This window comes from Chaetura pelagica, unplaced genomic scaffold, assembly GCF_000747805.2.
Source record: "Chaetura pelagica isolate M959 unplaced genomic scaffold, ChaPel_1.0 scaffold17, whole genome shotgun sequence".
In the NCBI taxonomy this organism is placed as follows: Eukaryota; Metazoa; Chordata; class Aves; order Apodiformes; family Apodidae; genus Chaetura; species Chaetura pelagica.
The window spans coordinates 530,979-546,757 of NW_009970726.1; the positions used below are offsets into that span (position 1 = coordinate 530,979).

At 34.9% G+C, this 15,779-nt stretch overlaps 1 protein-coding gene across 1 annotated transcript in view; it reads left to right on the forward strand.

Annotated features, from left to right (window-relative positions):
* The window catches only part of MALRD1 (MAM and LDL receptor class A domain containing 1), a 199,103-nt gene that overhangs the window by 41,247 nt on the left and 142,077 nt on the right, over positions 1–15,779 (forward strand). Inside the window, exons 14-17 of the mRNA XM_010007011.1 lie at positions 5,863–6,015; positions 6,161–6,266; positions 6,933–7,300; positions 8,691–9,103. Coding sequence (XP_010005313.1) covers positions 5,863–6,015; positions 6,161–6,266; positions 6,933–7,300; positions 8,691–9,103 — 1,040 coding nt within the window. The remainder of the gene's footprint in view (positions 1–5,862; positions 6,016–6,160; positions 6,267–6,932; positions 7,301–8,690; positions 9,104–15,779) is intronic.

Consider the following 15,779-nt stretch of genomic DNA (forward strand, 5'->3'; position numbering starts at 1 on the left):
TGTTTGTGTACCTACTGTCTTTAATCTTGAAGTGAAAACATATGGAAATATAAAATAACTGTAATCTGTCAAACTGCTGCTTCTGGTCCTCTTGAATATTGAATACCTTTCTATGAGCACAGGCACAGCCAGTGGTAATACTGATGGATTATCTCTAGTAAATAGCTGAATTGTTTCTTTATTGGAAACTTTACAAGTATAACAGAAAACTTAACTGTTGTATTTTTAAGGCTTGTCTGATCCCTATATACAGTTGGATTGATGGTAGTTATGTATTTGTAGAAACTTTAATTATTTTTCCTACCTATTTACCCATTGGTCATGAAGATACTGGTTTTAGAAAGGGGGGGCTTTTTAAAATAAAGTGTGTCTGAAGTATGGTTAATTTTTTAGTAGGAAGTGTTGTTTAAAATTCAGTATTTTATTTTATATTAAAAAAACCCTAAAATAAACTAAGTTAAAAAAACCAAAACAATAAACAAAACAAAGGAAAGGTGTATCTGTCCTCTCACTTGCATACTTCCCACAAATCTACTGAAGAAAAAACAGTGATCCTTGGCTTTTTGCTTCCCCATTCATAGAATGTGTGTTTTCTAATGTGTAGTTTGAGATGCAAGCTAGTAGTGGTCCAACATCAAACTTTGGCTTCTTGAAATTTTTATTGTGAGCTGAAGACAGAGAAACCACCACAATAGGAGATCTTTTTTTGTGACAGACCTGCTCCCAGCTGGGGAGTAAATAGCAGGGTGCTGTATGCAGCACCTCACCTCTAAACTGAAGTCTAGCAGTGTAGCATTAAGGTAATTTTGATAGTTTTTCACATAAGGGTTCAACTGTTGTGGAAAATATTATATAATTTAAGAGATTCAGACATTAATATTAGCTGTTTCTTCTCAGTTGTGGTATAATTTAGCTCACTTCATAGGTGATACTACATTCCATCTGCTGTGTACATTACTATATTCAAAAAACATAAAACGTACTTCTTAGAATTTTAATTATATGTGTTATTTACTTATATATTGCTTCCTGATTTTTAAAGGGGAAACAGAATCTGTGAACACTAGTTCTTCTCCTTTTCACTGTCCATTGGGACTTTTTTCATGTGGGGATGGACAATGTATTTCATTGGACAAATTTTGTGACTTCACATCAGACTGTTCAAATAACCATGATGAATCCAAGTGCCGTAAGTAAAAACTTTAAGAATGTAGGTTGTTAAACTCCTGTAGGTATGTTTGTTTGTCCTATTTGCCAAGCTTTCATGACTTCATAAATATAATTTCATTAACAGTAAAAGCTCTTGAGAAATAGTTACTTCCGTTTGATCTATTTTGAACTTTTCCCTTTTATTTTCTGTAGCAACTACTTCCTTCTGAGGGTTGGAAGCAGAATAAAGGTCTTTAATTTTTTAGTCGAAAGTGTTGCTTAAAATTCAATATTTTATTTTATAACTCTTAAGATGCTAGATAGCAGGTACAGCATTATACTGAATAGAATATTAAGATATTGGAAGCTGATTCAGGAAGCCATTGTAAAATAAACCAGTCAGAACTTTTTCACAGACTTTTGCACACTTACTCTCACACATACTAAATGACACTAGAAAAATTACATGTGGACATATTTGGAAATTCTGTGGCACCATTGTGTAAGATGCCTCTTCTTAAAGGGTAAGATGATCCTGCAATTAGATCTGAGAAACAGTGAGTTAGAAAACATTAAAAAGGCAGTTGTCACAAACTTGTGTTCAAACCGTGTGTTTTGTATACCTAATTTTGATGTGAAGATACCACAGCTGGACTGGTAAATAAAGCATCTGTGCACTGACATGGTCAAAGATGTAATAATTCAGGTTGTGTCAACATTTTCTGTGTTGTGTGCTGTGACTCTTGCCTGCGCTATGTGCCTTTACATGTGGGAAAATAGAGGGAGGTGGTAATCCAGTAATACATAGGTGATGGTTGTTTATATTTCAAACCAACCCTCTTTTTAGCTCTTCAGCCTGTATTTCCTTTCCAACATTATATCTAAAGGTGAAGATGTATGTCTGCTTAGGTCACAGGTTATCCTTAATCAGAAGCTTCCTACAAGGCAATACAATGTATCTTTATTTTTTTCTGTAATTGCATTACTGCAGAAGCTTTAATTATATCCAAGTCTCAGTTGCCCAGACTATGCATTAACAATGCCATGCTAAAGGTTAATCTATGGAAGTGTTATGTTTATGGTTATCTTTACTATAAATATATTGCTTACTTATAAATCGTTGGCTCAGTGAGTGTTTGTGCTGCAGCTCGTAGAATGGAAAATAGAATGTAGGTAAACAAATGTCTCTGCAAGTAGTTTGGCATGTTGCCTTTCAGTTCTTTAATCTGGTAGTCTACAGCACTAGAATATCTCTTATAATTCTTCCAGAAATTATATTCTACCATCTTTGTGCTTACTTCTTTCTTATTACGCATTAAGGTATTCCAGTCATGACAGGATGGCAGAAATGTGGTGGAACCAGTATTAAATCCATTCTTGTCTTATTCCTTTCTAGATTTTGTTCTCTATAATCATGCATTTGGATGCAAAGATTTCACTTTTCTCAATGACTTTTCCTAGTTTATTATGTTGGCTAAGCACAGATGTTTCATTAACACCTACAACTGCTTTGTTCCTTTCTCCAATATTAGTATTTTTTTCCATGATGTTCCATCTTCTGGTGACTGCATGTTTCTTAACCTTGGTAGTGTAAGTCTTTCCTCTTGGTATGAGAACCAGGGAAGGATATTACATGGTTTTAAGATATATTTCTCAATATTTTTCATTTAAATATTTTAATCTTATATTCTGGCAAGATTATTTCCTTAGATGCTTTGGTCCACCAAGTCCACTGAACAAACAGGGATTCCATGCAATTTTCTTATCTCAATGCCGAAGTAATTTTGTGACTTTCATTACCTTTCAAATGAGTTCTTCTTCCAGTCAGGGCTGGAGGAATGTACTTGTTCTCCCTTTCTCTGAGCGTTTTTCTTATCTCAGTGTAGATTTCTGAATTCTCAGCTCTTGCAAGAAACTGTCCTTGTTATTTCTCTTAATATACAGGCTTGTCAGTGAATTTGTTTACTTCACTGACATTCTCTTTGGTCTTAGAACAACATTCATACTCTTGATCCTGATATATGATGAGATTATTCTTTCTTCCAGTTTTCTAGTTGCATTTTGCAAAAATACCTGTCCTGGTCTGAAAAAATAATGCAAATTTATTCTGATTAGTTGAGAAAAGAAACAACAACAACAAAAAAATAAGCTATTACCTTTCTGTTTCTTGAGTGCCACTGCTCCTGACTATTAGTTCTCAGCTTTTCTTCTACAGTTAAAGAATTTACTGGGACTTTAAAACTATTATGCATACTTCCATGCATTAAAGCAGAAAAGTGATTGCTTTTTTCAAGCTGGAGATTTACAACAGTGACCTAGCATACCAATCATGTTATGTATTTGTGCTCTGAAAGATCCATGTTACTGATTGGATGCCAGGTTCCCACCAAAGCTCCTCTGTCACTCCTATCCTCAGCTGTACAAGGGTCTGAAAACAGAACAGAAGGTTTTTGGGTAAAGATCAGGACAGAGAGAGATCACTCAGCAGTTACTGTCATGAATTAAGCAGACTCAGTTTGGGGAAATTAATTTAATATATTGAGATCAAATCGGAGTAGAGTAACAAGAAATAAAAAGAGAAGCCTGGAAACATCTTCCTGCAACCCTGGGCGCAGTTTCTAACAACTTCTCACTGAAGCCATCCCTGTATCCCTCTGATACCAAATCTTGCCAAGCAAACCTAATATAAACGTACAGTACAACTTCTCAGGTCTATGTACTTTGCATTTGGTGGAGCATAATGGTACAAATAGATAACTGAAGTGTTATCAAGGATCAATAGCTAAGGTTCTACAAGCATTCTCTGTTCTTGCTCTGTATCTTTCCTTGATGTCAAATATCTGGTTTGACATTTAGCTGAAGGTTTCAAGGTTATTTTATCTCGATGTATTCATGCATCCTTAAATTAAATGTATGGTTTGGTGCATTCTCTTTTTTCATATTTTGTCTCTGTTACAGTGTACAGATACTAAAAGTCTGGACTCAGACTTTACACTTTTGTTTATTTGTGTCTTTTGGTGTAACCATCTGTGTCCAAGGTTTGTCATATTTTTTGTTCCTGTTCTAAGAATATGGTACAGTTCTACCAAACAAAAAGTAAACCAGAAACAGCTCTCCATATTCCCTCACCACTAAGTTCAGTCAGTGGATCCTGAATATTCGTTCATATTTTTTTAATATTCATTTTATTATATCAAAGCATCCCATTAAATAATAATAATTAATAATAATAATATCATCTTCCTTCCACTGTTGTTTTTTTTTTTTGTCATAGTTGATCTACATCACTTTATCATTGACATTTCTGACTCACGTACACCATATATGTATAGCAAATTTTTATTTTCTTTGGTTTCTTAAATTCCCTACTTGCAGAATGACTTTACTATTTTTTCAAGCAGCATTGATAAGTCTGCATTTATATGTGCTTTGGTCAATAATCCACAAAGTCATGTATGTTTAGAAGACCTAAGCAACAATATTGCTAATACTGATACTAACTTGCCTGGATAATGTTTTTTTCATTCTTTCGAACAAATAATGTATAACTTAATGTGACACAGTTCTTTCAGAATAACAAAAATTAAACAAAACAAACAACAAACTTGAAATAAAATCCAACAAAGAAACAGAAACCAAACCCAAAGAAAGTGCAATATCTTCCATCAATAACAATTTACATAATCCTTTTTTCCAAGACACTTAATTTGATTCCGAAATGTACATTTGCTACACCATAATGATATGGCTACTTAAAGTTGGGATAAGACATTATAAAAGAATGGTAGCATTCTGGCAGTCATATCTGAATATTTGTTTACTTATTCTATGTGTAATATTAGTAAGTTATTATTTTTAAATTATTAAAATAATTTTCCTTTTTTTTTTTTTTTTTTTTTTGTTCCAAGCATGCTGCAATTACAGAAATAAAAAAAAAATTAATATTGTGATTTAATGAGGATTTTTTTTTAAGTGCAGAAGAGGGAAACTTGCTGTTTCTTTATTTTAACACAATAAATATTTGTCAATTTACTTTCATTCATACGTGAAACCCTTCCTCTCCTTTATTTCCTTCATTTTGTATTATACACCTTTAAAAAATAGTACTGCTATTTTAAATGAAGGATTGAGGAATGCAGATTAAAATGTTTTTCTGTTCTTTTTCACTGCAGTAGTTTGTATTTCAGGGTTTTCTTCCTTCTACCAATATCACAGTGTCCCAGTAATGCTTAATATTTAACTTGATTCCTACCATAACTAGAGGAAGAGTTTTGTTATCACTAGCGTATTTGCTAAAGTTCAGGAAATAAAGGATTTAATTTCTTGCTCCAACATCAATTCCCTAAAATAGAAGTCTCTTTTCTGTTTTGTGAGCTCTGTGTTCTTGTTCTTGTAACACAAGGATTCTGGGTCCTGCTGTCAGTTCCTCCTAGCCTGCTTTTTGTCCTTTGGCAGCAGTGCCTTTAGAAGGAAGGACTTCTTTACTGAATACATTGCATGTAACAATGGCGTGCTTGTTCCTATGGGACTGCTGTTTTACCCAACTGTAATGAAACCAATACCCCACCTTGAACTCTGTCTCCTCACACCTCTTTCCTAGATGTTTTTCCTAGAATAGCAATAAATACCATAAACATTTTCTTTCCTTTTCATGCTGTAAACTTTGTTTAATTATGTCACATGCAGAGATAGTGAAATGTCTCTTCGTTTCAGCTGCTGTATGTGACTTCGAAAGAGGGAACTGTGGTTGGAGTGAAACTGCAAATGGCGATGATTTTGACTGGGTAAGAAGTTCCAGTAGTGCTCTTGCACCTGCTTTTCAGAAGCAAGCTCCTCCACAGGATCACACCTATAATAAATCTGAAGGTAAGACAAGCCAGGCCCAGAAACAGAGAAGTGGCATAGATAAAACTTCTCTCTAATCAGATTTAAAATGGGGACAATGAATGCTTTACAAACCTTTAGAAACACTTTCTTTCTTCAACAGTTGTTCTCTGTTCTATTTTGATAGGTCACTTCATGTTCATTCTGAAAAAAAGCAACAGCATTTCACAAGTAGCTCAGCTGCGAAGCCCAGAGTTCAGGCAGAGTGGATCAAATTGCATATTGTCCTTCTGGTATGAAATGTTTATATTAAAATTTTATGCATCATCTCACTTTGCTTCTCTTGGACTGCAATTGAGATTACAGTTTGCAATAGACACACCTTCCATTGCAGCATTTATATATTTATATTCTTTAATCATATAGTCTTCTCTGTGAACAACATGCAGAATGAGTTGCTGGTTCTGGTCTGGTGTTGTATGATTACTCACCTATGTATACATTATTTTTACATGCTTTAAGATCCCCTCAAAATGCTGTAAAAATGCAGCATGTTAACAATAACTAATACAGATAGAAGCCATGTTTTTCTATTCAGTAAGTGTTCAGCTTTTCCATCTTGAAACTTTCAGATTATGTATTGAATTAAATTTTTTAAAAAACCATATTGGGCATCTGAGTGAGCAGTGTTCATTGTTTAATATGAAAGCAACTCTTTAAGTTGTGGCTTATAATTTCATTAAGGGTGTTTCTTCTCTCATACTCTTCAGTTCTTGGGATAAGTGCTAGACTGTTCTAACAGCCTACCATACCATTACACAGAAATCTCATTGAATTACAGATAAATTTGGAATAGGCACTGTGGACATCCTAGATTTTATGGAGCTATGACAGAAAATTATACTTGATGTGGTTGTTTCTTACAATTTGCACCCTTAACTTTTCTGTTATCCTTTTAGGTATTACAATTATGGACAGTCAGTTGGAGCAGCAGAGATGCATCTGCTTGTGAAGGGGCTGAAACAGCCTACTGTCCTCTGGAGGGCGTATTACAATGAGGGGAACCAGTGGCTGCAGGCAGTCATTCAGCTTGGTCGCCTTTCACATCCTTTCCAATTATCCCTTGATAAAATCAGTCTGGGTTTTTATGATGGTGTCTCAGCAATTGATGATATTACATTTGAAAACTGTGCTCTTCCACCTCTAGCATTAAGTTGTGAAGATCCTAATCGCTTCTGGTGCAGAGACACAAAAGCATGTATTGACAGTTTATTGGTCTGTGATCTCGTGGATAACTGTGGTGATGGATCAGATGAAGACAACTGTAGTAAGTACTTTCCATTATTGCTTACTTTCCATCAAACTAAAATTTACTTGCCAAATTAATCCCTGGAGTAAAAAAACCCCACAGTTCTGCTACAGTCGATCAATGTCACAGCCAGTGATGATTCAACTGAATATAGCTACTGGTGGAGCAGACTGAAAACTTTTACTTTCAATGAGTTACAACCATGAGTAAATGTAATTCAATCTCCTTTATTCAAACAAGTCATACTTCTTTAACTGTGAAACACATACATGCATTACAAGTTTATTTCAAAAAAAAGAGGATTCACAATCGGCCAGTTGATTTGGATCAACATGCTGTTTTTTATTATGGAGGACATCTATGGACTGAAAGGGATCTATGTCCTATCTCTTTATGACCTATGAATCTTTCTACCTAGAAAATGCTAAGATATCTGTACTAGAAGATATTCATCATGCTGGGTAGAATTGTCTTTTTTAAAGAAAGAGCTTGTAAGACCTGAGGAATAGCTACTGGTAATTCACATTTTTGACAGTCACCTGGCAGTGTTGAAGGGTGCTGTTGAAAATTTTCTCCCCAAAGCATAAATTTGTCAATTTTAAGAACTCAAGAACATTAACAGAAAATTAACTAGCAGTTGCTTGTCACATCCTGAGGTAACAAAATTATGCAAATCACAATGAGTTTGAGAAACAGGGGACACTTTACATGCTTGAGGGGATACAAGCTTGCACTAATATTTGCTGAATATGAACTAAAAACTGATCTGTATCCAGCCTATTTTAGTTTTCACACCTGTAAAATGTCTGTCTTCTTTTAACCCATTTTGAGGTCTATGGTAAGAAAGTATTATATGAGTAGTAGATTTAAACATCTCAAAAAAAACCCAAAAGCTTAACTAAAAAATAAAAATAAAAATAACTTTTGTGAAACTGAACTCAATTTTAGGATTACTTCTGCCAGGCAAAAACATATTAGGTCACTTATCACACATACCTACAAGATGGTATCTTGTTTATTTCATCCATTATTTAAAACCTAAGTTTTAAAATAGTGAAATTTCAGCTAAAAAACTCTGCATGCTTTAATTCTAAAAATACAGAAGTGTTCTTCACAGTTCTGTTTCTTCAATAAATTAATTATATAGAGGGTTTTTTATATTGGAAGAGGAGATAATTAAGTAAGGATTTTATCTTTTTCTTCCCTCCAAGCAAGTCTATATTTAGTCTTCAGATTTGAGTGTTTGCAAGGAGAAGATATGTCTTTTTCTCTACATTTGAAATAAATTTTTGTGAGGAGACAATTTATTATTTTTTTTCATTATGTTAGAAAGTTAATTAAAGTATATTAAAGCACAATGAACATTTGATACTGTTTTCATTGACAGTCTGTTCTGTTTACATTTCAGACCCTGACTTCCAGTGTGACTTTGAAAATGGGCTGTGCAATTGGGAGCAAGATGTTGAGGATGACTTTGACTGGATCAGAGTACAGGGTACAACCCCCACAGTTAATACAGGCCCATTGAAGGATCACACGACAGGCACAGCCAGGGGACACTATCTCTACATGGAATCCTCTGAGCCATACCAGTTCCAAGATAAAGCAGTTTTGCTTAGTCCTCTCTTCAATCCTTCTGGCAATGGAACCTGCATTTTTCGCTTTCATTATCATATGTTTGGAAAGCAAGTTTACAAGCTGTCAGTCTTCCAGAGAACTGTGAGTAACACCAAGGGGAGGCTGTTGTGGTACAAGTTTGGAAATCAAGGAAACAGATGGATCAGACAGACACTCCACATCAGCAGCTGTAAACCATTTCAGGTATGATGCTTCTATGTTGTGAAGTGTTTATTTGCTGCATAGCAAAACACTGGGACTATATAAACAATTATGTAATCTCAAAGCTGTTTAATTGTCTGATCAAATTGATTTTGAAATACAATTGTAGGACTTTTTTAGGAAATATGTCTAAGATTTTTGTGGAATTTAGTGTTCTCTCTAAAACACACAATTTTATTGTTTTGAATAGGAACATCGAGTATTTATTGTACATGCTACTTCTGTTTTTCAAGTATTTAGTGAAACAAGCATATCTGAATCTGAAACAAAATAATCTGGCACAATTTTGCTGCATTAATGAAAAAAACCAAAACAAAACTATTAAATGAAATTTTCTTCTCTATGACTTACTTTTCCAGAGTTATGTGTTACCTTTTCCTCATATAATCTCAGAAAAAATACCTGTTCAAAATACTGAGGTGCAAAGCTAAACCAACAGTCAAATATAATTTGGAGAAAGATATAATAATTCTAAGTTATGGCTACAAATCTTATTTTCTCATAATTTAAAATTGTGTATGTTGTTTGCCTTTCACTATATATGAACTGTTTATTCTGCCTGGGTTAATGAACCTGCAAGTTTATTAGAGAAGACATAAGTTCACTTGACTGCAAACTAGTTATAAAATTAACTTTTAAAAAGCCCCAAACATATTATAAAAATAAATGTATTCCTTTTAACTCTGGTATAGTGTAAAATTTTCTCTACATTATCCCACATGTATTTTTGGGTTGAGAGTTTTGTCCTCTTTGGAAGAAAAGGTCCTAATATTACTGTGATTGCACAGAGGCACCTGGAAGGTGAGTGTTCATTTTCTGTCTAGACCCTTATTTTTCAAGTAAGAAAACATATCCCACGTTTGGTAGTTTGTCTAAAGTGCTATAAACCCATGTGTCTCTACATTTGCTGAGGTTTAACAAGGTCTGTTCAGTAACTGAAAATATTTTTAATGAATTAGTGTTGTAAGGTTTTTTTATTGCATTTGCTGAGTTCTCTGTCAGGAATGCAAAGTTCTTATATTCTTTTGATGTGGTTTTAATGTTTTTTTTATAGTCATTGTTGAGGGGCATGAGGTATAAGATATCATTTGATAGTTTGTTCTGAAGAAAGAATTCAATCTGATTCAATTCAAATCTGATGTTTATTATTGCAGAATGTGCTTCTCTTGATGAAGCTTACTGTGTCATAACCCTGCAGAACTCAGAAATTCTGAAGAGAACAAGCCATTATTCTGTTGCTAATAAGTTCTCAAGTGTTGACTTCTTTTCAATCTTCCTTTTAAGTGCATAGTGTTTGGTAATCCTTCCAGGCCTAAAGATGCGTGGGGAAAAGATCTTCATGCTCCATTACCAAATTTTCTCTGAAGCAGTATTTCTGCTGAGATGTGTACTAGAATAGCCTCTCACTTTTGGGCCGTCTGCTGACTGGGTAGCCAAATTTTAATTGTAGCCTCTATCTTTACTATGTTGTGTACCCCACACTTTATGAAGTTAGTGGTTCAGTGTTTCCACACCATGTGCTTGAAGTCTTGCAGACCACCTCCATGCCTCAATGAAAATATTTAGATTCACTTCAGAATTGATTTTTCCCCTTGAAAGTTTAAAAATATGGTAGAACTTTTTTGAAAATGTGATCCAAATATGTAACTTGACACCCTATTCTTCTTTTCCATCTCTAACGAGAGAAGCAGAGAGTGAGCAGAACAGGAATAGCTGGATGAGTGGAAAGGGAAATATATAGGTAACATATTTAAACAAAAAGAACGCCATTCCTTTAGCCACATAATAGTGACAAGTAGCAAAACCAGTCTAAAATACAAGTTAATGAAAATTTTGCAGCTTTAGTGATCTAGAGTTTCCCTTTAAACTCAGAAATGGTATGACACAAAAATCTGGAAAGGATTTACTAATCTACAAGAAATTATAGAATCATAGAATCATAGAACTATGCAGGTTGGAAAAGACTGTTGGGATCACTCAGTCCAACCATCGTCTCTACCCAGCAATCAATCCCTACTCAAGCATCCTTGTAGAAAAGCACTGTGTTCTGCAAACACAAACACAAGCCAACCTTCTTTCTCAGGTGCTATTTTTCATACCCTTTGTGTTCAGCGTAGAATCCAAACTGCATTTTAAGGTTCTGATCCTAAAATACATACGCCTAAGTACCTTGATAATGATGCAACTTAGATTTCTTAAGCTTCATAATAGCATTTTAGAGCAGGTATAATGAACTAGAATATAACATGGGAAGCCAGAGAGCTGAAAAACAGTGATTCCCTTTCCCTTTGATTTGTACATTGCAATTACTACCTTTGACACTCTAACATGCTGTTTCAGGTATAGTGATTGCACCATTCATTGCTCATGATTTATAGCAACTCCAATTTTTATTTTCAAAATTTTTGTCCATTTGGGAAAATATTTTCTATCATTAAGATGGCCTCTCATTTGTTAAAGCAAAATGTGACTTGCATCTTTGCATTCTTCTGAATACCCCCATCAGGCTGAGCTATCAAAGCATAAGTGCTGACCAGTTCTATTTCAGACATTCTCTGGTAAAGGACTTTCATGTTGGCATTTTTTGGGGGTTTTAATAATTAATGTAGTTGTTTTGTAAAATCTTTTTGTCTCATTTGGTGTTACATAGTATGATGTGAGCTATCTCACACCATCTGCAACGTGGAAGTGTTCAAGATGATTGTAGTTACAGCTTTTTTGTTGTAAATCCTAGAAACCCTTGGGATTCCCACATGCCATCTCTCTTGTAGGTTTCTCAGCTCATAGGATCTGGTGTTGTTGGCACCTGGTGCTGAACTGGGAGCCATTCTCTTTTACAATAACTGAGCATCATTTCTAGATTATATAGCAGAAACATCTTTGAGAGTCACTAGGGTCTCCTTACCCTTGAAGACATAAAGCAAAGAAAGCCAGCCTTCGGGAAGGCTTCATTTTACTCTGCTACAACAGCATATTCACCGAGTGAAGCATTACAAGTGCTGTCAGTCCTAACTTAGACAGTTTTAGGATGGTCCGTTGTACAGTTCATTGACAAGGGTTGTTTGGCTACAAGGAAGTAGGAATGGGATCAATAAGTAAATTGGCAAATCATTGAAAGAAAAGTCTGTTAAAGGTTACTAACACATCAGTGAAGCTATAACCTCCCACTTGCGACAGGCTGCCAAGAGTCTGGGAGCTACCAGTGCCTGTTTTGCTCTCCTTGTGGATGTGGCAGCATCCACTTGGAGACTCACGCTGCAGTTAGCAGGACAGCTAACCTACCCCTGGCACATCTGTTCTCATGCTCTGAGGCACTGGGCTGCAGTCAGCTTTCAGTACATCAAAAGGCTTATCCTTTTTGATATTCTAAATATGTTTTCAGAGTTCCTGCAGTTGCTTTCACCCTTTTTGAACCAGGTTTATTGTTGTCAAGTGTTGTTAGCCTCCTGCCTTGATTTGTTTGTCTGCTTGCTTCCTTGTTCACGGCCTCATTTTCAGTGTATGTTGACACACCAGTAAAAGTCTGCTAATGTTCAGTTTAGAACTTCTCTAAGATGTTTCTTACATCTCTAATATCCACTTGCAATTATTTTTCTGTTATTGCTTTTGATCCTTTCTCTGGTAGCAATTTTCACAAAAGATTTATTCATCATGGGTTTCCACACTAGCTTCAATCTGAACTTTATGGGAACTCTATTTCTGGGAATAATTTTTTTTCACTTCTGATCTATACATTGGCTTCTTTCAAGACCGGTCACTGATTGCGTGTTGCATGTGACTCTTTATTTTTCAGATTCACATTGTGCTATTGATTTCTGATCTGTTTATAGTCGTAACTCTCAGCTTTCTTTTCACTGTGGCAATGTAAAGCCAATGATTGCTGGCTGACCTATACAGTTTGGAATGCTGTTGCTTCTGGAGCAACTGTTTATCAACTGGCTAATAGATTTATATTGGCAGGGAAGTGCCACCCATTTTTTAAATCCCTATTGTACAATCAATAATCATAGAATGGTTTGGGTTGGAAGGGACTTGTAAATATCATCCAATTCAACCCCACTGAAATGAACAGGAACATCTTGCACTAGATGCAAGGTTGCTCAAAGCCCTGTCCAACCCAACCTTGACCACGTCCAATGATGCAGTATCCACAATTTATCATGGCAACATGTTCCACTCGATCAGTGTCACAATCAGAAATGAGCGATGGTCTCAAAGAAAACCCTGTTTTTATACAGGAACACCAAAGGGCCTTTTACCTAAGATGTGGGAGAAAGCTTATGGTATGTTCTAGAGTTGTTTTCTTGGGGGATTTTTTGGACTAGATTTGGCCTTGCCCAGTTAACCAAGGATGTTTTACTCTTGTCTGTAAATGTACTTTCATGTGTCCAGTATTTTCATTACTTAGTGATTTTTAAGCAATTAAAAAAAACAATTATTGAAACAAAAGGGAAAGAAAATGTATAGTTTTAATATTACAAAGAGTAGAATTGCTAATTGATATATATGCAATTTTTGACCTCGGTAGCCAACTGAACAGAAATTAAATTACTTTTAATCTTCAGATTTAAAGGAGATATTGTCCTTCTTCTGGTGTTGTTTGTTTTTGTTTTGGGGTTTTTTTTGTGGGTTTTGATGTGGGTTTTATTTTAACACTTCATATTTCAAATTTAGATTGCTTTTGAAAATAATCTTATTCTGCCATAATCTTGTGAAGTAGAGGACACTTCTGTAAATCTTTATAGACGAACTTAAAACTATGACCTTGAATTGGATTAAATATAGTTTTATCATTATAATTACTAGATAAATGTTTCCCAACAGGGCAGGATAACCACATTGTTTTGTAAAGCTTAAGTCTCAGATTTTTTTAAAGTAGTGACTATATACTACTTCTGCAATAATTCTTCCAATGTTCTTGTTACATAGTGAAAAAGGATATTTTCTCTTGAGTGAAGTTTTTTTTTTGTCCTTAATACAGGCAAGAACTGACTCCCAGCATATGTAAACATCTATTAATATTATGCTTGTCAGCAGTCCCCCTGACATTAGCAGAGAGTCTGAAACAGGATAGAAATGTGATTCTTCCCTGGACTTTAGAGAAATGTTTGGACAAACATCATAAATCAGCATGAAGACTCACAAGCTTATAGGAAAGTGTGATATAGTGCTTTGCTGAACTATAACTTGTGTTTTTCAGTATCTTGTAAAATCAAGCATCGTAAAATGTTGAATATTTGACACAAGATTTTTCATATTTTTCATGTATATCCTTAAAAACTTTGGTAAGAACTCATTTGGATATCTCTGTGAAAGGACTTAATTTCAACTTTTGATGTCTTGAGTCTTTAACTTCTAATGCATTTTTGATGGAGACAAAAATGTTTGACGGACTTTGAAAAAGGCCAGTGGCATCTTGAACTCATATCTTTTCAGTATGTATCATTGTGGTGTTCTGATGCTGATAATCTTGCAAGCAGCTGATAGGCAGCCTGGACTTGTGCTTGCTTTGGGGGCAGAAGAGCTCCACACTGTGCATAACAGCACTGATTGCCGGGTTATTTGCCCCATGAGGGGTAAACCTGGTACACGTGGTGGAATTCCGTCTGCCAATGCACCCAAGTTGTGGGGGATATTTTCCAAAGAGAAGCCATGGCATAGAAGGTACAGAGGAAAAGTTCAGTGACATGTAGTTGAGATGCAACTACTGAATGCCTAGATGAGAGGTGTGGAAATGGTCTCAGGTTCCACAGTGCCTACTCCTTTAATGGCAACTGAGGAAGCAAAGAAACAAAACCAGGGAGGAATAAAAGTACCATGTTTGGACTCACTTATCAAAGAAGCTAGTAAGTCTTATTTGACCTGGACTAAGAACTGAAGAAGTAAAAATTAAATTTCTCAGATTGTTTTAAATATTTTTTTTTCCTGACAAAAATATGTTTTCTTAGTAAATAGTTTTTCTTTTTTATGTACTTCTTGAGATACCATTATAGGAATATGTTCATGTGTTCTTGAAAAATCATCCTACAGTAAAATCTTATTGTGGCATGATTGTTGGTTAAAGATATCCTTAGAATAATGAGTTTTGGAGCAAGAAATTTTGATAAAGATTTCACACAATTCAAGCTTCTATGGCTCATCCTTTATCTTTAATTACAAAAGCTCCATCATCTCATGAAAATCTGGTTAGTTTACTGGATGAAAAGTAATTAGATGTTTTCCTTTATTTATCCATAACTTTAAAACATAGGAGTAGTTTAATTCAGAGAGGTGCAGTGAAATGCATATGTTGTTTAATCCTGCATTTGCTTTCAGTAAGTTATGACAGAAGTTTTCCATGACTGAGTATTCTGTCAGTTTTTTGTACTATTATACACTTGTGTGTCTGCTCTTTCCTCTTCAAACCAAATCACATGGTTTATTGGCAGAAATAATTACAGCAAATCTAGTCAAAATTATCATGCTCTAACTATGAACATAATCACTAAGTAACACTACTGACACTTCCTGTGACAAACCTGAGGTATTGTTTGCCTTAGAACTAATATTACAACTTCCTAGACATTCCAAAATCCAGAATTTTGGATACCTCACAGTTTTTGGAATTAATTCCATTCTAGTTTAAACTGTACTTACATGGAAATGAAAATTTTATTTT